This window comes from Anabrus simplex, chromosome 11 (genome assembly GCF_040414725.1).
Source record: "Anabrus simplex isolate iqAnaSimp1 chromosome 11, ASM4041472v1, whole genome shotgun sequence".
NCBI lineage: Eukaryota > Metazoa > Arthropoda > Insecta > Orthoptera > Tettigoniidae > Anabrus > Anabrus simplex.
Window position 1 is genome coordinate 58244105 of NC_090275.1, and position 25569 is coordinate 58269673.

The 25569-nt window shown below is 39.2% G+C and overlaps 1 protein-coding gene across 1 annotated transcript in view; it reads right to left on the reverse strand.

Annotated features, from left to right (window-relative positions):
- The window catches only part of LOC136883340 (V-type proton ATPase catalytic subunit A), a 64005-nt gene extending 39218 nt beyond the window's left edge, over positions 1–24787 (reverse strand). Inside the window, exons 1-4 of the mRNA XM_067155579.2 lie at positions 24739–24787; positions 15015–15123; positions 7697–7809; positions 286–651 (exon numbers count right to left, since the gene is read on the reverse strand). Of these exons, the coding sequence (XP_067011680.1) occupies positions 286–651; positions 7697–7809; positions 15015–15093 (558 nt within the window). The 5' untranslated portion in view covers positions 15094–15123; positions 24739–24787. The remainder of the gene's footprint in view (positions 1–285; positions 652–7696; positions 7810–15014; positions 15124–24738) is intronic.
- Between the last annotated feature and the right edge of the window lie 782 nt (positions 24788–25569).

The window sequence follows — 25569 nt, forward strand, 5'->3', positions numbered from 1 at the left end:
AATCAATCAATCAATCAATCAATCAATCAATCAATCAATAGAAAGCACTCTGCTGCATTTGGGAATATTATGGCCATTTTGTATCTCTGACTCGTGCTCAAGTGAGCAAGAGGTTTCTTCACTCTAGTTTCAGCAAAAAGTCCTTTGAGCTGACTTGAGCACATGTTTGACTCGAGTTAAATGAATTGAAATATTCAACTAGTTGCATCCTTACATGTATATTCTAAATTAAACCGATAGGTTTGGTATGTACTGAACGTTAACTCCAGTAACGCTGGTACTTACATCGACATGATAATTCCCAGGTGGTGCAATGTAAGTGATAGTACCCTTTGCTCGTGGAGGTAACATCATCTTGTGTTTCACCAGTGTATTCTCGTGCACTATACCATAGATGTCTCCTCCAGTGATGTGGCTGCCCATCTTCAGGTTCAATGGATTGAATTCCCACTCCTGGGTTCTACTGAGAGCAGGTACATTCACTCCCTTGGGGATGTAGATACTGTTTGTTAGCTCATTGATATCCTTCAGAGGACGCTGGATACCATCAAAAATGCTCCCCATGATACCAGGACCAAGTTCCACAGACAGGGGTTTCCCTGTCCTCAATACAGGATCTCCAACCGTCACACCTGATGTTTCTTCGTACACCTAAAATAGGAAATGATTATTTAAAACTCCTATAAATTAATAGGACAAACATTCTTGTTTAAAAGTTCATATATTATGATCTAAAGGATTCTCCTTAACAGTTACAAACCTCCTCACTTCAGCTGTACTTGGTGTAAGGATAGTGGAGTATTTTAGGCTATATTCAAGTTTTTACTAAAAGATTTTGAAATTAGTCAATACCATGTGCTTCTATTTATGTTAATGATCTTTAAATACAGTGGAACCTCGATTCTCCATTTCTGGAAGGACCACGTAAAAAAAAAAAAAAATGTACAACACGGGAAAAACGAAAATTCGGGAAACATCATAAAATTAAGTAAAATATATATATATAATCTTAAACACCCCTAAACCAAACCAAACTACAGCCCTAATGGGCCTTCCGCCTACCAAGCGACTGCTGCTCAGTCCGAAGGCCTGCAGATTATGAGGTGTCGCATGGTCAGTGTGATGAATCCTCTCGGCTGTTATTCCTGGCTCTCTAGCCCGGGGTCGCCATCTCACCATTAAATAGCTCCTCAATTACAGGTAATCGTAGAATGAGTCAACCTGGACCCAGCCCTCGTATGCTTGACCTGGTCGGGAATCGAACCCGGGCCCTCCGGGTGAGAGGCAGGCAAATTAGACCGCAGGGCCAGCTCCAAATATTAATTACTGGTGCGCGACTTAAAAATCTTGAAACTTTACATTCAGTTTTACTGGGGAAACTTTGTCAGTTTCCTCTGAAAACTTTCAGTTCAGCATCTTTGATCAGCTAAACTCTTCGAAAAATCTAATACCCGTAATGCCTAGCCAAACAACAATCGACCACAAGTAGTTTTTAATTCTTTAATTTAATAAAATAAGGCACATTAGATACAAAAGCGGCCAACATGATTGTGAAATCCCTTTTTCTTAATATTCGATTGTAATTCTGCTACCGGTATACTGTTCATGGTCAGCTTACGGAAATCTTGTACCACGTAATTTAGGCCTACATCAACTTTTAAAGGTAATGTTGAACTTGAGAATATGGTTTCGAAAGTAAGTATCGATTCTCAAGTTCTCAAATGCATTATATTCAATTCTGCCCGTCACTAATCGCAATCAAATTGAAAAGAGAAAAAATACCATTAACACTTCCAAAATTATGGTTATTCACGACCTTGAGCTCAGCTGGAAAGCGTGCTTGCTGTACAAGTCGGTACAAGTGCGAAATGCTATAAGTTTTTAAATGTAACGTGCGCAAATAAAACGACTGCAGTTTTTATATAACATTTTAATACAAACACATGAAATTCCCAGTTTTATATTAGGACCAAAACAGCAATAGGCAATCCCAAAACCTCCCATGGCTTTATGCATGTAAGGTTCAACATCTGTTCTGGTCTCGATAAAATAATCGTATGATGAGCCCAAATGGCACGTATGGGCGAAACTCTGCAAACGCACATGGCCTAACCAGCCAAAAGCTGGTTCTATTCCTGTGATCATAAGATCTGCAGCCGTGAAAGCCATTTTTAGTATTGTATCTCCACGGGGAGAACAGATTTTTGTAAACAGAGAATTCACTTGTCCTTTAGCAGGTTAGTGATCTCTATTTGCTAACATGGCGGGACCACGCGGTTGGTCTGCCACTGCTAAGCAGTCTTGGAGGGGCGTGCCATCAAACTGATGAGTCCAAATGGCATATCTGGGCCAAATTCTGCAAAAACGCATGTGGCCTAAGCACCCAAAAGCTGGTTCTATTCCTGTGAAATATTTTATGAATCAAGTGTGCTTTACAAAATTATAAAAAACTTTTATTATTGCATGCAGAGGAAAACTGATCATAAAATGAGAAATAGGAAAATAAACTACAGTTAAACCTCGTTAAGATGCTCCTGCAGGGGACAAGGAAAAAGAATGTGTTATGCGAGAAAACATACTACTGAATACACAAATAAAAAAGATCCAACAGGGATATGGAAACACTAGATACAATTTTTTCCGACACGACAGCATTTTATGCCATGTATCCGCGGGTACAGTGAAAACTATAGCTACCATTTCTAAAGATGAGTGAATATTAAAAGGTGTGGAAAACATGAGAGAACAAATAAGAAAAAGTTTTCTGTTAGGGATTATTATAAATTAAAAACAGTGCACTGAAAGGTATGATAAAAAAAGATAAAAATATGAAAACATTTACACTGGGGCCCATGAAAATATAAAGTATTATTATTTCTAAAACAAATGGTAGTATAAGCTTTTTATTTCAGACCAGTGGGTTACTAAACATTATTTTCTGGTCTCGCTCTTAAACAGTGAATTAGAGGTTACACTCAACCATGCGTGGCCGCGACTTTGGCCGCCATTTTGAACAACAAAACTTGACTAACTCGAATGATTGAGTCGACACTCAAAGGTGCGAGTTTCGACATTCGCGCTACCTCTGCACGCTTAAAGATATTTGTGCCAGTCCACTGTCTGATAGATTTTAATTTTGTCTTCATAAGTTAGGAACTTCACAACTTTTTTCTGAATCCATAACTAGCCTCTCACAAGACAAGTATGTACCAAGCCAGTCAACTTCACACGATTACATTCCCGATCCAGACGTAGGCTATCAGGCGACAAATATTTGCTACACTTCACTGTACAACTCAACACAAAATAAATTTCTAACTTCTGAATGGAATGTGAAATACAAGCACAAACAGGCTCACTCAGTTATTCAGCAACCTCACTGCTAACCGGCAAACAAAATGGAACATTCCTGAGGCTTGCTCCTCAAAGGTGCAACTTATCCTGTGAAGTTCAGGAATTCAAGGCCTTTTCCCATTACCATGCAACTGTGGCAAGGGCTCTTTCTTACCAGAGTTGGAAATCACGTTCCTTTCACCAGGAATGACAAATAACATTTTCAGGACTAGGAAAAATGTGATTGTACTAAGCGGTAATAGTGAAACTTTGTGACGCTATAAGTGAGATACTTTTATAAAGATTTAATGCGAAGAGAATTGAGGCTTTAAACTAATGACGTGCTAAGCGGGAAAGTGTGTTAATGAGGAATGCACTAACGAGGTTTTGCTGTATATTACATGGTTTACAATATATTATAAGCATCAACAGGGTCATTCTAGAATTAATCAAAATCTCTACAATGTTATTTCTGGACAACTTGTTGACAGCCATTTTAATCACCAAGCTTTGCCTGACAAGTGACCAATTACCACATGCGGTTATGGGTGACTCAATAGGTGCTGCGACCTAGTATATTATTATGTAAGTAATTGAAACCCTTTGCCACATAAACGAGTGTTCATAAACTAAAAACCTGCTGTAATACAAACAGTTAAATGTGAAAACAAACAGAGCTCAGGTCAATGAAGGAGGGGTGGTAATCGACTGCAGCTCAACAGGTCATCATTACCACATGCTCATGATCACGGTATCATTACTGTCAAACCAAGACTCAATATTTATTTATTTATTTATTTATTTATTTAATGGCTCATGTCGGTTCGAGCCCTGTTGGTCGAAAACATTTCACCATCATAATATTGGTCGGCAGAATAGGGGAGGTAGTAGTATATAATTTCTAATCACTAGATTGCGTGCCAAAAGCCTGGATTAAATTCCAAACCTCTCCTCAATGCTCATATGTAGTGAGGGCAAATGACGATGTTCATGGCAATTCGTCCGTCAGATGAGGACGTTAAGCCTTGAGCAGACCCCTTGGTGCTATTCGACAGGAGTAGGCTATGCGCTGGCACCATGTTTCACCATCTCCCTTCCTACTATCATACAGAAAGTCATTTATTTTGTCTCTACATCGTTCTAATAAGGTTAATGTCAGGAAGGGCATATGGTCAAAAAAAAAAAACCCACCAAGACAGATTCATCTACCTCATACCCAACCCCATAGAGAAACGGGACAAGCGTTGGACAAACAAACAATGGCTCATATATGCATGTTGTGCAGTATTGTGTAGTTAACTAATTAAAACTTGCTTTATGTCATACTGACACAGATCTTATGGCGATGATGGGATAGGAGAGGTCTAAGGGTGGGGAGGAATCGGCCATGACCTTAACGTACAGCCCCAGCATTTGTCTGGTGTGAAAATGGGACACCACGAAAAACCATCTTCAGGGCTGCCAACAGTGGGGCTTGAACCCACTATCTCCCGGATGCAAGCTCACAACTGTGTGCCCCTAACCACACAGCCAACTCACTCAGTAGTTAACTAATCAATGAACGATTCATACATATTCAATGTGGATTTGTGTGTGTTGTTTTACATGTTGTTTAATTGCATATCAAAGCGTGATAAAACGGACCTCACAAGTGATTTGAAATTAAAGAATGTTACCTTCGTGAACTTCAGCAGTACGTACAATGGATATCAAAATAACCTGTAATAATCTGAGTATCATTTGAACACGTTACTTCATACTCTTACTTCATGTGTGAACTTACAATGTAACAGTCTGTTGAAATTATTCTGTGTAAGTAATAACACTTCTTGGGGCAGGTCAGTGGCTCCCTGTCAAGCATAAAGGAAGGATTTCTCCTCATTGCCACTTCAGGTATTGTTTCACTTCGTTCGTACATGCTCTTCTGCTTTTCTCATCCTGAAACATGCACCCCCCGTTGATATTGCTCCCTAATCATCGGACCCTCAAGCAATATCGAAACGATCTCTCATGTTTTGTTGCTTTGTTTTTAATTTCCAGTATTTTAATGATTCATAGTGATTTCTATGGTGAACTTATATCGTCAGTATGTAGTTTGTGATATGAAAAGATCTTTTTCTGCTGTAATATACTGCGTGCTTAGTTTGGGTTTTTATGCAAATTTAAATGTCAGAAATGTTGGCTCGTGACATAGTTTCATTGTGGCTGACCTTCAACAAGTCAAAGGAATATACCAACTGAACTATGATGTCATAAACATCGCTACCATGCAGTAGCATAGCCAGGATTGGTCGATGGGTGAGGGGGGTGGGGGGTTATAGTTGCTAAATTATGATAGAACATAATGAAGGGGGGTGTGGATGTGTGTGTGTGTGTGTGTGTGTGTGTGCGCGTGCGCGCGCGCGCGTGCACGCTGTAACTACACAAAATTTCATAAATATAAGGCAACTAGCATGTACACGCGGCTTTGCCCGCGTTTATTAATTCAACTGTTTTATATAATAAACTATTTTTTTCCTTATAGAGCTTCCAGTTGAACTATATCAGTGTCCTTCCAAATGGAGCTAAGAAATATAGTGCGTTTGCCTTTCCAACTCTTGAATAAACCACGTACAGTTGACAATGGAAGAAGCAGCCTTTTCGAAGATGGAGTCTTACAACTTGTAGAGATTGTTCTTGTGCCTTGTTGATGTTCATAGCGCAACTGAAACAAATGGGGAACTGCAGACATCTAAACTTAAACTGTATATCCGAAGAAATTATTTGAATCTGAGGAATGAGTATTACTTTGCTTGCGGCATGCCCAATCATGAAAATGGCTTCAATAATATTAGTCATCAGTTTGAGAGTCGTGTTCATTGTAGTGAGCAGGATTCTTATTCTTAAGAAGGATAATCGTTGCCACAATCGTCCACTTTAAGATGTTCGAGGGTACTCCAGGTGACTCCAAGTCTTTCAAAAGCTCTGCCGTGTAGTCGATAGACCTGTGACTTTGTAGAACACCGGGTAATTCTTGTAAAAGTTGCTTGATGATGACGTTGACACCTTCACTTCTTGGAGCAAGAACTGCTCTTTGACACAGCCATGCATAATTGGTGAAATGCTGTGGCCACGAATGTTAAAAATTTCAGATCTGTGCGTGTTTATTATAAAATAATCTCCTTTACTATAGCCTATGTTTTCTCTAAATGAAATAATAAAACATGAGATTGAGTTAGTTGAAAGAAAACATGGTAACCAGACAATTCTTGTGAGTGTTGCTTATTGATGACGCTGACAGCTTCATGTCTTGGTGCAAGAATTGCTCTTAGGCACAGCCATGCGTCTTAGGTGAAAACCTGTGCCCGCCTATGACAACATTTCATATCTTTGTTTGCCGCAGATTTGGCTGGGCATCGCACACACGCACACAGACAGACAGACAGACAGACAGACAGACAGACAGACAGACAGACAGACAGACAGACAGACAGACAGACATCATGGACCGAAGGAAAATGGCTTCCTATTCCAAGGACTTAAAATGGCATGTTGACTGATATATGTATTATTCCTTGTTTATTCTTATCATCTATCTTGTGTCCTATATATTTCGTCTGACCCTTGTCCCCTTTCTCTACGCGGTTTGGGTATGAAGTGAGATGAATCTTCATAGCAAGTTTTTACGACCGGATATCTTTCATGATGTCAACCTAATCAGATGAGTTAATGAGATGAAATGAATGACATGATATTTGATAGTAAGAATGAAGAGGATGAAACCCAGCGCCGGCACATAGCCCACTCCTCTTGAATAGCTCAAGACTTTACGTCCCCATCCGACGGACGAATCACCATCAACAGCGTCATATGCCCTCACACCACATAAGACCAAAAACGCTTTCCTATGCCATGGACATAAAATGGCTCCTTGAATCGTGTTCTCTACCTACATTATGTACGTTGTCTAGCGACAGTGACTCTATGCATATAATCTTGGTGACAGCATGTTTGATTGTTATATCCCAATACACATTTTCTGATGGTTTTTCTTTCATAACTCACCAACGAAAGCAAAAATGAATATTCTGGCTTCAAGGTGCATTCGGACCCCCTTCCATCTACCTATGTTCAAAATTTCAGATCTCTGCATGCTGTAGATTTTGCTGGGCATCGCGCATAGACAGATACAGATAAACACTTCCTTTTATTATTATAGATAACTGTTTCAAATCTAAATACACTACATATAATAATATACAGAAGAAACTATTATAAGTAGAAAGAATGCAGTAAAATCGCAAAAGATCACACACAGCTAAAATGAAAAGGGTTGTATAAAAAAATCTTGCAATACTTGAGAAGTAACAGAATGATGTAATACCTGTATAGTTGCCATGTCACCTTCCAGCCTGATAATTTCTCCGACGAGCTCAAAGTAACCAACTCGAACGAGCTCGTACATAGCCGACCCTGACATGCGTTCAGCAGTCACCACTGAAACAACAACAAAATAATAATAATTTAAGATTTATAAAAAAAATAGAGCAATATTCTCATGACTAACTTTTGTACAGCATACTGTGACTATCGAACAAGTGTCTTTAATAGGAACACACTATTATGCAGCAGAGTAGCTAGGACTGACACCAGTTAAGTGCAGCCAGTGGAGGCTCCCCAGGAAGTGACGATGTTTTTTGTTTGAAGAGGCCTAACATCTAGGTCATTGGCCCCTAATGGTATGAAATGAGACCAAATGTTATGACAATTTAAAAGTCGAAAATCATCCTCTGACCAGAATTCAAAACGTGATGACGAAGAATGTATGGATGGATATGAATTTAAAACAGTCAGTGGAGCCGACCCGCAATGCCCCACATTCCCAGAAACTAGCATTAAACAATAGTATTACTGAGCAAGGGACTGCTTCTAAAGCACAATCCTGTATCGATGATGCTTGTAGTCTATAGGGCTCCAAAATCCAGGTCATCGGCCCCTCATAATGGTACTTATCACTAGGAAAGTAGAACCATGGTATTCGCCATGTTGCGGTACTAATCAAAGTAGTGTAGACTCGCGGTATTCCACACATTATGGTACTACTTACAGGTAATGAAATACGCACGTGTAACGCAGGCCTATGGTGTTTCTCACACTGCGGCACCATTTACAGGCAACTCAAACCTATGGTGTTCCTCACATAGGTGTACTAATCACAGGGACTCATACTATCCTGTGGTGTTCCTCACATAATGGGTACTAATCATAGGCAAGGCAGACCCATGGTGTCACTCATATAGTGGTACTCATCACAGGTACTGTAAAACCCACCCTGATTCACACATTGTTGCTACTAATCACAAGCCTATTGTGTACCTAACATAGTGGTATTACGCGCAAGTAAAAGTGACCCATGGTGTTCCCCACGTGGTGGTAGTAATTACAAGTGGTCTCATGGTTCTAATGCGATCATCCCTTGGTCGTCCCTTTTAGTTGCCTCTTACAACAGGTAGGGGATACCGTGGGTGTATTCTTTGCCTGCGACCCCAACCCAAAAGGGGTGTGTGTGTGTGTGTGTGGGGGGGGGGTCTGCAAGAGCTATTTTATTTCGCTCAAGTCCACCGGCAAGCTGGTTAGGACCCCCCTATCCACCACCTGGGACACGCGACGTGGGAGTATCACTTCTCCCCCTGCTACGTCAGCGTAGCAGGTTCGTGGTCCCCAGGAAGTGCCATTGAGTTTATGCAAGATAATGTGCTCCTGTGTGGTTGTAGTGTACACATGTGCAAAAGGTAGATGGCAATCATATGTAATATATTTAATATTGATTCGTATTGACAACTACTGTAAGTCACATATAATGGTGTAGGTCCACTTATTCATTTAACATGTCTATTGAATAGGTGGACCTACTCCTACTCCATTATATGTGAGGAAGATGTCAAAAGATGCCAAATTAAAAGATACAATGTAATGCATCACTGACACTGAAGTCAACCCCATACCAGTGCTCACCCACCACCAAACCTAAAGAGGAAGTATGCACTGCTCTTTAAGATGATCTGGCCAAACTCCTCACTTCCTTTTCACAAGGGATTTCATCACCCATAACATCAGCAGCTTAGATCTTAAGATACCAGCCTCTATTGCTGCTGACAGATTCATGGTGGACTGCTTTGACATCAACCAATCTAGGTAGGATGGGCGATCAACGAAGACATCTGGAACACCCATGCATACCCTAAATCCGGTGAGGAAGCCGAATGGCACTGACTACGCATGAAAACAGTGTTTGCTGATGATGACGATAACTAGTGTTGTTTAAAGGGGCCTAACAGCTAGGTCATCAGCTCCTAAGCAACGAAATGACACTATAATTAAAACTTCACAATGTATCCTCTGATTAGAATCTAAAACGAATGATAATGAAAAAAGATCATGGATCCAAAACTGTCACTGGATCCAATTCACATATCCTTAATTTTCAGAGAAGATAACTGTTGTCCAAAAGGACCCAAAACCCAGGTACCAGCCCTTCATAATAGTAATCACTGGTAAAGCAGAACCATGATGTTCCTCCTATAGTGGTACTAATCAGAGGTAATGTAGACTCACTGTGTCTCTCGCATGGTGGTACTAATCACAGGTAACATAAACCCATGGTACGCATACACGACATGACTCGCAGGTAACAAAAAGGTACTACTCACAAGCTACACAGACCCATTGTGTTCCTCACATAATGGTACTAATAATGGGTGCCGGTATTCCCATGGTGTTCCTCACATAGTGGAACTAACCACAGACCACGTATACTCATGGTGTTGCTCACATAGTGCTTCTAATCATAGGCAATGTACACCCACGGTGTATCACAAAATGGTAACAACCACAGGCAACACAAACCCACGGTGTTCCTCTCATAATGGTATGACTCTCAGGCAATGCAGACCCATGGTTTTCTTTACATAGTGGTACTAATCACGGCCACCAACCAAACCCATAGTGTTTCTCACATAGTGGTACTAATCACAGGCGACATAGACATATGGTGTTTCTCATAAAGAGGTACTAACTCATACGTAATGCAGACCCATTCTGAACAAATGTAGAATGTACATGAATACACTTATCACAAGCAACACCCAGACACGTAGTGTTCCTTGCACAATGGTACTGCTCCTATGTAACATAGACCCATGGTTTTCCTCGAAAGGTGGTACTAGTCGCAAGTAACGTCGATCCATGGTGTTCCACACGTAATGGTACTAATCATAAGTAGTCTCATGGTTCTAATGTCATCATCCCTTAATCACCCCTTTTAGTCACCTCTTACAACAGGCAGGGGATACCGTGACTGTATTCATTGTCTGCATCCCCCACCCACAGGGGGTGAAAACAGTGGTACATCCGAATAGATTGAGAACCAAGCACAGCCAATCAAACTACTATACCTTTGTCATAAATGGGGATGGCGGGATGTTGCAGCATGCGACTATAGTGAGGAAGAGCAGACCATTGAACATAATATTCAATACGGCTCTCAGCACTCCTATCCTGAAAGCCCTAATGATATTTTTATGAGTGGAAAAAGGCTATGCAATGTTGTGTAACAGGATATAAACTGTGAGACAGCCAATACTTGCTACGTGTGGATTTTGGAGGTAGTGGTGGTGGTGATGGTGGTGGTGGTGATTATTGTTTTAAGAGGAAGTACAACTGGGCAGCCATCCTCTATATAACACTAATCAGATAGAAAAAATGGAAGGGATCCGACACTTCGAAAGTGTACCCATTTTTAAATCTGTGCTGATAATATGTGGTCACAATCCCAATGGTCGTGAAACAAATGAACTGTTTGTAATCTTCATGCTCAATGGGTCTCTGCCAAATTTTGCTGATATTTGATTTTGTAATGTGTGTTAGCTAGTGTCCTGCTGGATGTGAACTAAACATGTGTATTAGTTACTACCTTGATTGCTTGCCGGGAGTCTGGTGCTCTTGGTGACTGTCTGTTCCACTGGGAGTTTCCTAGTCATACATATGGAGGAAAGCTAATTTCTTTTGTATTTCATTTCTCTAGCTTATTTTACTTTGCTACCATAACGTAAATTATATAAATTTCCAGTTCATTCATTTTTTTTTCTTTCACAAATTGCTTTACGTCACACCAACACAGATAGATCTTATGGCAATGATGGGATGGAAAGGCCTAGGAATGGGAAGGAAGCGGCCGTAGCCTTAATGAAAGTACAGACCCGGGATCTGCCTGGAGCGAAAATGGGAAACCACGGAAAATCATCTTCAGGGCTGCCGACAGTGGGATTTGAACCCACTATCTCCCGGATGCAAGCTCACAGCTGTGCACCCCTAACCGGACAGCCAACTCCTCCGGTCATACATTTTACTTCCACCTGTTGGTAATTTCAAAGTAAGTAGTCATTGTGTGACTAACTTCATACTCTTTGTTGAAGGCAAGCTGTTTTAATAATAATTTCCAATGTAACTATCCATGTGCTTGACCTTCGGAAGCATTAGGATTAGCTCTCTGTAAAACTATACTGTACTGCACAAATATTTAGCTTTCCTTATTTAATGTTTCTTGGGCTGTTGCCCAGAAACTTTGATTATTCTGTTTAATATGATTTACAGTGAACCATAACTGATGGCTTCATTCTATGAATATGACTCCTGCTGTTGTCAATTTAGTCTTCGACTTGTTGTGTTGTTCAATGATGGCCTCTGTGGCTTCACGACTTGAGACGACATCCTCACTTCTCCATATATCAACAGGTGGGGGCCGTGGAAAGTTTTTCTTCCCACCAGGTACGTAATATTTCTCCTTGACAAATGCCCTTGTTGATAACTTATTGGAAAATGGACCCAATATGCTTTGGCACGGTGTTTTTGACTTATAAACACGTTTTTAAACGCTTTAAATGATATTATTATCTCTTGCACTTTTGAGAGATTGATTATTGTTCTTATCTTTGGGACACTCATGGTAACAGTATCCTTTGAACCTATAATTTAGGTATTTTATTTTCTTTCCACTGCCAGTTCCCTTGTATGTTTCTGTTACTTTTATTTGTGCTCGCCACATTTTTCTTCTGGGTGTTCTCTATTTATCTTTATATTTCTTGATCTCTTGATAGTGAAATTTATCAACTTCATGATGGGTGATTGGTTTTTGAGTTATTGGACTGTGTTTGATATGCGCCTTGTTATTCTACATATTGGTACATGTCCTCTCGCTTATACGTAATTGATGTTTTATGCTACAACTGAGTGGACCATACATTTATTGTGTACATGTGTTCCTCGTGTGGATTTTCCCTTTCTCTGCCATTCATAATCCATGTCAGTGCTGGGCTTTACTAGCATTGTATGGGATAGACACTGCTGAAGTTCAAAGGTACTTATATGATTGCTACTCCTATTTCGGAAGGGATGCAGATATTTACACGTATCGTACACCATTTGAACCTATTCAACTGAGCATTTGACATATGAATTGCTCTGTTTGAGGCCGCAGGTGAATGTGCGTGATCAGTTTTCCTTCGGTTGTGGCTCTTTTGGCATATGTGCAAGTGCGCGAGTGTGTGTAAACGAGTAGTTTAATGGGGCGTATATCAACTATGGGATTTCCCTAGATTTTTGTTTTCTCATCGTTGCGTAATTTGCCCCTTTTTTCCCCTAACCTCCTCCCATTATTTCTTTTTGGTATTTGAAGTAAAAGATGGCGAGCATGTTTGTCTTAATTCTTGTTCCTTTTTATTTTCGTGCGCTCTGCGCATGCTTAATACTTGGCCCACTAATTACATTTCCGTGACTGACTTTGATGATTATCTAACTACTCCCTGAAGTTAAAAAAATATCTTACTATGTGTGAGAGGTAACATTTGAGTTGGGTTTTATAAATGTGATGAATATCTGTTGGGAAGATTTACTCCCTTTTTCGGGATTTATAATCCAAGTTGTGGGTTGTTGTATTGAGATGAAAGTAATACACAACTACTATGTAAGTAAACCTATTGTTTTATGAGTGGGCCCTCACCATATGAACATGGTCTTGGTAAAGGTGATATGAAAACAAAGTCTGATGTGAGTAAAAACCAGATATGTACATTTATATGTTTGCCCTTTTCTATTTCGAGTCACACACAATATCTTGACAATTATTCAAGAGATTATATTTCTTTATCTGAATCAGAAAGTGTAGATGATGATAATCCAGCACCTCCAGTAAGAAATGTGTATTTTATGCAAAAATGGCCAATGTTTGTTGTTTTTTTTTTTTTTTTTTTTTTACACAATTTACTCTATCCTTTGATCTAATGCACATAGAATCTTGATATTTACCATGCTAGTAAACAATAATATAACCTTTCTACTAACATCAATTACAAACTTGTGCAGTGAACACCATTTCTCAGAATTACTTCATAACTTTCAAAATCTGAAACTTGTAACTGTTTCCACATTTTTTTTTTTTTTATTGAACCCTTCTGGTTTAGAGACATGACTTGCTTGCAGTGATAAGTGATATATACTCTATAAGTTTACAAGCTTTCATGTTGATATCTTTTTTGGTGTGCCTTCCATTTAATTTTAAAAGAAGTGTGTGCATAGTGGGGTAAATATAACTGACAGTTTTTACACATCCATCAGTTGAGAGCTTGAAAGCAAAAGGGTTAATTAAATTCGATAAACCTAGGTTGGCTCCTGGAATAAACTCACTAACAGACCATGTGAAAGGCACATTAACTTCATGATCATTTCTTTCCCTACTCCAAGGCATTTTGTTACCACTATCAAAATCAGCATCAAAATTAACTCTTATAAAAATGAAATCATTTCCTTGGGACGCATACTACAGTTGTAAGAGGAAGCCATGACACACAGTAGCATATTTTCATCTGGATAACTGAAGATAAATGTATTCCACACTGTCTACACAAAAAAAAAAAAAAAAAAAACAGTAGCCAACAGATAGCAGCATCATAAAAACCACAGAAGCATTTTTCAAGTATATGGAGTTTATTCAACACTAGCACTGAACATGTGACACTCAAGTTAACTTGACCACAGCACTCGTGGACCACCTAGTGTAGATCAAGCAAACTCAAGAGCAACAGCAAAATGGTTAACCTTTGCTAACTGATGAATAACTAATACCTTTATATCTACATTACAGTTATGGTGGTGAACCGTAACACTGTTTTCACTCAACCATTATTATTATTATTATTATTATTATTTATTTTCCACTAATTGTAGTTACAATTTAGGGATGGTGAATGGAGAAAGGGCATAGCCCCACATACACAAAAGTGCCTCCATCACCACTTAAAATTATAATATACAAATATACAATTACATTCTACATGGTGTTCTTATATACAGTTACCGTATTTAGATAGGCATATTTACATAATACAAGACCTGTTCAACATTCAAGTCATTCGACACACCCACACCCACACCCACACTCTCTCTCTCTCTCTCTCTCTAGAAACCCCACATATATTTTAGCTAGGCCGGCTCACTCATACCCATTTACCATCTCAATCACTCGGGACCCATAACTTTCATCCATCCTCCCACTCATACTGAACATTCTCACAGTAGATAAATTATGTTTTGTACAGAGGGTTTCGTTATATATACATCCTTGGCGATTTAAAATCGAGGCTACTCACCAGGTCCAGATACAGCATACACATAGCCGTATTTGCCTTCCTGGTCCTCGTCATCCATCTTTCGAAGTGGCTGCGACATGCTGTCTGTCTTCTTTGACGATGATCCTGCCTGAAAAAAATATGTAATCATTATCAATTCTAGCTATCCGAGTAGTTACAATATTTCTAATAATAATGTTATTGGTTATGAACATGGGTTTTCGTGGCTCATTGTATTAACGTAAAGAAATAAATGTGTAACTGGATTAAAGCCACTATATATATATTTATTTAGTGAAGCCGAGCTTTCAGCCAAATTGCATTGGCCTTCATCATCGCGGAGGCAGAACTTCACATGGTGATATTTAATATACAGAATATGTGATATTTAACACGAAGGAACACACAGACAAGCTCGAAATCCAGGAGAGAAAAATATTGGAAGATATTGAGACCAGTCAAGGAAGAGAATGAGTACAAAAGATAACCCAACCAGAGCTCTACAAATACTGTAAAAATATCAGACATGGCCAGGAAGAGACACATAGCATTTTTTGGACACTTTTACAGAATGTATCATGCCAGCTTCTCACTTACTGGCAAAAGATGAAGACTAAGTCACCATGGTTAATGGAAATAAGCTAAGATCTGCAGGAACTGGGTGGAACAGAATGAGAATTAAAAGACTGGACATCTCTCAGGAGGATGCTTAAACAAATGAGGTTCCAGAACAAACAGCCAAGAAGGGTGACAGGTACCCTCTGGACAAAGAAGGAACAATACAGCCAGAGGATCTGCAAACATCAAAACCCACCCAAAACTCAATAGCTGGATATCGTGGTCCTTATTTATTTATTTATTTATTTAGCTTATGGCTAGAACATATTTCTACATACAAACATTCAAAAATATAACAAACAATGTAACACTTCAAACAATCAACCAATCTCAAAAACAGTTCACAAACTCAAATCTAAAGTGTCCAACCATTGCACAACCCCATGAGAAGCACACACAAACTCCTTCAGCTGACCGGAGTATGACCTCCTTGGACATTCAATGACAATATGACAGATGGTCTGTTTCTTCTCACCACAGTTGCACTCAGGGGAGGAGCACATACCCCACATGACCCACATCGTCTATGATTGGTATGGACTCTGCTGAGAAGAACCCAAGTTCTTTTGGGGAGATTAAAACCAGGTGGTGGATGTTGAAGTCTAATGAGAGTCTACCATTCATCTGGAGCTGTGTTGGTCCATTCCAATTGCCATTCTTCAGAACCAGTAAAGTTCCTATTGATGAGTTCCCTTGCAGTCTGAATGGGCGGAGATCTTGATTTCAGACGTCCATTCCTAACAACCATGCCTTCATGAATAGGAAGACTTGGGTTCATTGTTATCTTCCTGAACTTGCGTATTAGGTTGTTTTGTCCACATATTCTTGGAGGTGTTATATGGCTTAAGATTGGCAACCAAAAAAGAGGAGTAGATCTGACTGCACCGCTGACAATGCACATCGTCTGATTCAGAACAACATCAATATTCTTAACATAAGGGCTATTCAGCCAAACAGAACAACAATACTTGGCTGTAGAGTATACCAGTCCCAATGCTGACCACCTTAGAGTGGATGCTGATGCTCCCCATGTAGAACCTGCAAGTTTCTGAATTATATTATTCCTGGTCTTCAGTTTAGCAGCAGTATTCATTAATTGTTTCCTGAAGGACAGTGTCCGATCAAGAGTTATTCCAAGGTACTTGGGGTTAGGATTGTGTGGTAGAGGAGAGTTGTCGAGGGAAACATTCAAAGTAATGTTTGCCAGGCTGTTATTAAGGTGAGAGACCGGTTTCTGTTTTACTGGTGCTAGGTGTCAAACACCACTTATCCAAGTACTCGCCCAAAATGTCAAGGTCTCTGTGGTCCTTAGTTGGCTTATACGAAACAATAGTAATAACAATAAAAATAACAATAACAATACTGCAGGAAAATCTATGTAGATATAGCACAAATGGACGACTCGCAACCAACTGCCAAGAAAATTTTCCAGACACATCAATAATGACCCCATTGGCAACTACATGGACTACATAGAAAAATCATCTCCTATAAGTCAACACCCAAAGAAGTGATAACAAAAAATTTGAAACTAAAAAATGTGTGAATTCAAGAAAGACAAATGAGACAAGATGAGGAAGTTTATACTTGTTGGCCGAAAAAATTTTCACAATCAAAATGTTGGGCGTCAAACAGAAAGACCTGCACCAGATGAGCCGAACATATCCTCGGACACTCCCAGCTATAAAACCCATACATTAAATAAATAAATCACCAAGTTGAAGTAGTACACCAATTCAGTTATTTAGGAAGCGTAATCGCTAGTAATAACAGAGCTGAGAGAGAAATAACAAACAGAGTAACCAAAGGCTCTAACTTTTACAGCATCGTTAGACACCTACTATGGGATCAGAAAGTCCCACAAAGAACAAAAATGACCCTGTACAAGTCATATTTCATTCCTATCCTTACATATTCTCTGGAAACCTGCACACTAACATCAAAGGATTATAGTAGGATTCAAGCCTATGAAATGAAATTTCTTAGAACTGCCCTCCAAAAGACCCAACTTGATCATGTGAAAAATGATGAGATCCGATCTAACCTAGGTCTAAATGAATTGATGGAGGAAAGACTTAGGTCACCTAGACTTAAATGGTTTGGGCATGTTAAACGAATGAATAGCACAAGGTTACCATGTGCTTATTTGGAAAAGAGAATAACAGGTAGAAGACCAGCTGGAAGACCAAGAAGAAGATGGATGGACCAACTGAGGGAAGACGTGGAGAGAAGAGGATGGAATTGGGAATCTGTCTTGGACAACGAAATGTTTTTGAATAGGCAACTTTGGAAGACGCTCGTTTTCAAACACCCTACCCGGCTCACTGGAAGGGCAAACCGATGATGATGATGATGTCTAGATTGCCAAATAACACCAAGGCTTCTGCTCATAACTCTGTCCCCATCTGATGGAAGAATCACTATCAACAGCATTATATGACCTCACTCCATATAAACAAGAAGACCAATGCTAACTAATGGATGATTGAGGAATGATTACCCAGACAGACAATGCAAATTACAACAAGTATTTTCATTTTTCCTCATTTCATATGGAGTGAGGACAACCTTGTAACGAGAGATCCATTCACTATTGCATGTACTGGCATAGTGTGATGTGTAAACGAAGATCTGTATTATGATGAACACAAGCATCCAGCGAGAGCAAGAAGAATTAACCAGATATGGTTGAAATTCTTGGCCCATCTCGGAATCAAACTGAAAGCCATTACGTTAACCACTCAGCCAAGGAGTCGGACTAATAAAGGCCATCAGATTAATTATTATTATTTCTTCACAAGTCAGTATGCTTAAAACTATATAAGCAGAAAGAATTACATGGGGAGGAATTCAACACTTAACAGAAGTAAGCAATCTGATGTACTATCTGCGCACTTTTTAGTGATAGATTTACACCCTAGTGCTGAAGCGGTCGACTTCGGTTATCTTCGAGATTCGTATTGGCAACCTTTGAAACACAAACTAAGAATCGCTTATCATCGCTGTGCGCCATCTGGCGTACACTTTAAGTACTCGTACTGTTGTTGTTTACACAGCAAAGCCGAACTATAGAATTCATGCTAGGATCACGTTTCGCAACGGGAAATGTTATATAGTATTAAATATTGTGTGTGTGACACAGTTGTTTGCTTAAAATAATAAAGGTTTATAAAATTCATATCGATCGATCATATTATCGATTCAATTCAGATTTCATTTCCATTCAGTTGGCAGTGTTAACGGAACCCTTCTTACTTCTCCAACGAGTACAAAAATCTATCACTAAAAAGTGCGTGCATAGTAAAGTGGGTGTCAATTTTTTCTAAAATGCAAAATTCCCAACAGTTTTCAAAACTAATGAACCTGTCGACTGAGTTTATTTCTGAATTTCTAGCCATACTGCCAATGTGGAGAGGGTATTTTCCTTGATGAAATCTCACTGGTCTGATGAGCACAATATATAAAGTATCTTCGATTAAAGCAATCTTGTTACATGTAACTTAAATGTAACTTCCTTCTTAACAATCTTGTTATTACAGTATATCATGATAAACTTCAGTTAGGCCTATAGTAAATTTTATGCCTAATTTAGTAAAATAAGAACCTACTGGGATGTACAACAGTCAAAAAGATATGACTGGTATGCTGAATCATGTAAAATATAAAAACTTGTTTCTTTACACAGAGAACCTTCTCCTGATGACTACCCCTTTAAGCCAACCACCACTATTCCAGACCACTTATTGGCATAGAATTATATTCTCATAAGTTCAATGTATTTTCACTATCTTTTAAGATAACTATCCATTTCTCTGACCAATGATAATGAATTATGGTTATAAATCAACAATACATCCCCTTTCCGACGATCAGAAATCTGAGGAAAAAAAATGTTTACAGCCCTCTGAACATCCCTACATGCCCTATTCTTGGAATGTCTAATTCTCAATGTTACTAGAGCAATGAGTGTGTGTAAGAGAAAAATGAATGTTCTTTCACTGGAAATTTATAACTGCTAGGTTCTTCAGTCTGCCAAAACTTTTCAAACCAGTTTAAGTGCAGAAAAAATTCACATCCATAACTGTATTGCAAATTGAACTCTTACATAAAGGAAAAGGAAGAAAATTTGAATGAAGATATTGTGAAAAAACAGTGCCAGCAATACAAAAAAGTAAACAATGCAGTTTTCAAGCGGTTTAATCAAATCCGAGCTAAAGCATTTCCTATAAGTGGGGAAACTCAGAAAGAGCATTCTCTGAAGAGTGGTAATGCATTTGGGCAACACTGATATAATGGCTGATTATTCCACTAAGGCGCTACTACACAGCAACAAGTGGATGATAAGTGCTTTGTCTGCTAACAGTCCTTTGCAGGACCAACTGGAACACATGTCAATCAGTTTGATAAGAACCTCCACATTTGTCACTTGAGCAAATTAATATCACCACTAAGGAATCTTGCCTCATGCTGGAAAACAATATGGATTTGATAGTACTATCAGAAACGCACACCAGTAACAATGCAGATCTGTTCAGAAGAAAAATAGCTGGCTACAATCTTGTTGGGGCAATAAATGATAAACGATATAGGATTGCAATCTACGAGTGCTTTCCGTACAGTGTTCTGCCAAGAAATTTTCGTCATCCGGATGGCAGGAATGAGTAATCGGATGGGGAATACTACATAAAAAATGACTATGATTTCAATGTATTTCCCTCAGTTCATTAACAAAAATATTAGGCAGGTAAATATTAACTCCAAACTTGAACTATTTTATTGTTATTATCACAAACGAGACATAACTTCTAGTATTCTACTGCTCAGTTGCTGTGGAGTGCCATACAGGTTTGTGACAACATACGGAATCGAGTGCTCGCATGCGATTCCACACTAATCCAGACACCGCTCGCGCACAACACTAGGCAAGTTAAGCTAAACATTTAAACTCTGATGTAATCGATGCAATTATGCTAACAATAATGAAGATTTATCATTTCAATAACCAGTTTTACAGGATGTACACCTTAATTTGGAGCACCCAGTAACTTAAATACACTAGTGTCCAAAAGTCAAGCATAATACTTTACTGTGGAGCCGTCAACATCGAAACTGGACCATGAATGAAAGGAGGCATGTGCTCATCACAGACGAATCCCGCTTCAGTGTGCAGAACGATTCCCGTCGCACATTAATCTGGAGAGAACCGGGTAGCCGATACAACCGCAGGAACATCGTGAAACGGGACCAGTATGGTGGTGGTGGCGTCATGGTGTGGAGCGGCATCATGTTGAATGGGCGTACTGACCTGCACATCTTCACGGGTGGTCCAAGGAACACTGTTAACGCTCGGAGATACAGGGATGAGGTACTGAGACCACATGTTCAACTCTTCAGAGGTGCAGTTGGTCCAGACTTCCTCTTACTGGACGATAATGCCCTACCGCACGGCGCTGCTCTGGCGGATGAATTTCTGGCTGGGGAAGACATTCATCGCATGGACTGGCCAGCGAGGTCTGGGGATCTGAATTCTATAGAACATGCCTGGGATGCATTGGGAAGGCGAATTTCATCCTGTCAGCCTCCACCAAGGACCCTCCAAGACTTTTGGAGGAATGGGATAGACTAAGATCTTCATTATTCCATAGTTCTGTTGTTTTCACAGGGCCTAAGATTTTTCTCATGATTCTCCTTTCTAGTACCTTTATACTTTAGCACAGGAAAATGAACACTGAACATAAGTTACGAGTAAGCAGGGCAACAGGAAATACCGCAAATCGCACGACATATGCACCCACCAACCTTACGTGTTTGTTCTGTATAGGAAAGGAGTGTTCCCTGCTTTGACTAGCGGTGTAACCACAAGGTAAACACAGCCAGTGCCTGCGCCCCATATTCCCTCAGTCGTGTTTGCCCTGTTATAGTGTGCGGAGTGTAGCCTCGTGGTGAACGTGACAACATAATGGCACAACGACTCCATTTGGACCCCATTTTGCAGGGTAGGCAGGGTAGAATACTTGACCGCCTGGAAGCAGGCCAGACACAGATTGAAATCGCCGTATCCTTGCATGTGCCACAAAGTGTCATTTCCAGGCTTTTATGTTACATAGCCCAGGCTACCTCGTCATTAACTACATGTATTTTTTTCTCTGTTTTCACCTTCTTTAAAATTCTTTTCCTATATTCCTCTGATGTTACATAATTTTGCTGTTCATTCTGGTTTCTTCCATTCTCTATTTAATAGGGAACTAAGACTGCAGCTACTTTTGCCAGCAACTCCTGCATATAAAGGCCTCATGGAAGTGCTTTGGAAAAAGAAAAATGAAATATGGTCAGAGTTCTATGCCACAGACGCTATGATCTACAGTGATTGGCAACAAGGGAATTATGAGCTGAGACATTTAGTGACACGCTATGCCGTTCATGGCTTCCACTTCAAGGTGTGCATGACCAGCAAATATCACAATCCCAACGTCACCTGTGTTTGTGCTTTGTGCAATAGAAGTTGTGATCGATATCATTCAATGGTATGCAGTGAAAGGAAGTGATCATTAAAAATGCTTTGCAGTGAGGGACAGTGACTATCCTAATAACTATTGTTAACTATTGTATTCCTGCACACTGTGCACTTTTCCACTTTATATATTTAATAGATAAACAAGTGTGTAAAGTTCAGGTTCATTTTCAAATTTTCTCTCTCTTTTGCATCTATACATTTCTCTCTGATATTTCAAGTTTCTTTACAATCAGTTTCTTTACAATCCTTTAGCAGATGTCCTACTTCTAACCACCAATTTGTTCCTCTCATTTCCTTTTTTGTTACTATTTGCATCGGGAAATAGTCGGTTCGAATCTCACTGTCGGCAGCCCTGAAGATGGTTATCCGTGGTTTCCCATTTTCACACCAGGCGAATGCTGGGGCTGTACCTTCATTAAGGCCACGGCCGCTTCCTTCCAACTCCTAGGCCTTTCCTATCCCATTGTCGCCATAAGACCTATCTGACCGGGCGAGTTGGCCGTGCGTGTAGAGGCGCGTGGCTGTGAACTTGCATCCGGGAGATAGTAGGTTCGAATCCCACTATCGGCAGCCCTGAAGATGGTTTTCCGTGGTTTCCCATTTTCACACCAGGCAAATGCTGGGGCTGTGCCTTAATTAAGGCCACGGCCGCTTCCTTCCAACTCCTATGCCTTTCCTATCCCATCGTCGCCATACGACCTATCTGTGTCGGTGCGACGTCGATCCACTAGCAAAAAAAAAAAAAAAGAAGTTATTGTGCTGTAGCTGGTAATTAAATATGTATTGAATTCTGAGAATGACATATGTAATAAATTTCAGCCAATGGCAGTGAGTCTTCGGCTGAGATGCATAGATAGGAAATGGACAATTTGCAACATTTTGTTATAATAATGTTTAATGCGGCGAATGGCAAGAAGTAATTACAGGATATACACATGAATTATTCCTTACTTAGTTCAGTCAAGGACATATTTCTTTCCTGACAATGAGAGGCACGATATCTATGGCATCGCTTTCCACACTACAAGCACACACATTGCAGATCTGGTACGTGATATGCCTTACACTGGCAGCACTTATGATTAAACCTACGGAATAAAACTCATTTGGGACTATCTTAGCAAACATGACTTAAAAGAGCTGGAGAAGGTAAAAGCGATGTACCTAAAAAGCAACATTTTGTTATAAAAATATATTTCTGAGGAGGGATCATGGGTCCGTAGCTTCAGTAATGAGCACACCTCTTTCTTTCTTTCTTTCTTTCTTTCTCTCTCTCTCTCGCCTACAAATTATACCAGGTAGGATTTGTCAGATTTACATTGCTAAAATGTGTACTTTATACTAAGGGGATATTGTATACGTATGGCATTTCTCCCAACTGTATCCAACGCTTATCCAGAAAAGGTGTCCTTTATTTCATTTATGTTTATATACAGCAACCCTGTACTCCCCAAGTTGAAAATGAACAATACACGAAAGTTGTACTGAATAAATCCGATAGTTTAAAAAAAAAAAAAGAGAACAAAAACAGAGATGACAACTGCAGGGGCATAATATTATAAATTAGTTTAGTATGCTGCAAATTATATCAAACATAGAAACAACATACAGTAGAAAAACAATGCAACAAATATGCAATTCTATTTTTATAGGGATAACTTTCACTACTGAACACTAAATTAACTTACATCGGAAGAAAATTTCTCCTACTACAACACTTTCAGAACAGTTTAATTCAGACAGTAGCCCCCCCGTGCCAATAATTTTGATGTCACCATACAGGACCATCTCTTATAAAATTATATGATAATGTTCGAGAAAATTGACAAATGACATCCATGAAAACTGTAATAAAAGAAGTTAGTGTGACATAAAACAAGACATTATGGGTGGATTTCTGTACACAGTGAATAATCAAGTCAAACTTCATGACCTATTTTCATGGTATTATTAACTGAATTAGGAGGTAAATAAAATTTGAATTACTTTAAGACAAATTAAGAAAGTGGTGTTCACTTATTAATTCAATATCCCTAGCAAATATTTCCTCAATAAATAGGGGCAGAAAATTTTACTAAATATATGTACTAAAATGTAGGTCAACTCGCGAAATGCACGGTACGGGATATTTAAAGCTAATAATTCATTTTCTCGATTCGTTTATTAAAAAAACTCAATTATAGCATTAACTGAACTGAACATCAACCAATATTGGCCGCACGATCATGCGAGATACTTGTTCGGAGCAAAAGAAGGCGTAGCCCCACAGTAGATCACAAGATCTCCGTGTATGTTACTTAAAACAGTATCGACTATTGAAAAAAAAATGTCAAAGTTACGGTACAGAATTAATTGATTCAGATTTTTTCTAAGAAGGGTTGTTATCTACTTAAAGCGTATGTGGGAAATATAAGTACAATTTGGTTCTCGTTCATGTGCCCGAAGACAAGAGGTCTAGAGTACAGCAGTTTTAAGTGTTTAACCACCAGCCGTTTTAATTAGCTTCAAAACAGGTACCTTTAACGTACGTATCGCAAACATCATAATAGTCTATCATTGACCAAGTGCAGGAGCAATACTGCTTTAAAATACAAAATTAGAGAGGAAACTTACAAGACTAGATGACCCGTCTCTATCTTCCTTACCAGCTGCAGTCACAAGACTTGTCAGCTGACATGCTAGTCAATACGTAACTCGAGTTTAGTTATTTAAACCGATATTATTGGAATATTTTATGGAAGAACCTATAAAATCTACGAAATATTTGTTTTTTCATGGGCTTTTACTCTTATAAAACTGGTTTAGTATGGTTAATTTACTTTCTAGAATATCAGAATTGACAGCAGTAGTATAGGATGTCACTAGGTGTTTTCAGTATTAAATTTTAGATGATATGGATCTTGTGGATGATATGAAATGAAGTATTTATTGCAGGCAATGGCGTGGAATGATAATGCAATAAAACAATAAAATCGTCATATTTCGGTGCAGAGCGGGGTCAGTGATTCTGAACGCCGCTTACATTTCAGTACGTGGTAATGTTCACACATACTGTATGCCCTCATCTCATACAAACACAGTTCTCACATGGTTGATGAAAATGGGCGTGTGAATGATTAGGAACACTAGTCCTTCCGAAATTGAAATTTTATGATACTAACTTGCTTCTTGAATTATGGTTATGAGATTTTCCAAACAGTGTGCGTTAGGCCTAACTCAATAACATGGTCCAAAGGATTTTCTTACTTTGGGAATTTTCTTCGCTTTTATTTTGATCATTTTGACGAAATAAGTTTCCTGAGTTCTTTCGAATATTCTTGCACAATTAATCGATTAGAGCAGCTTCTCCTCGCCATTACATAAACATTATTTGTGTTTCTCACACGCATATCATTGATTGTTGAGGATTTAGGATATTTCCCGCTAATTATTCTTTTCTTTTAC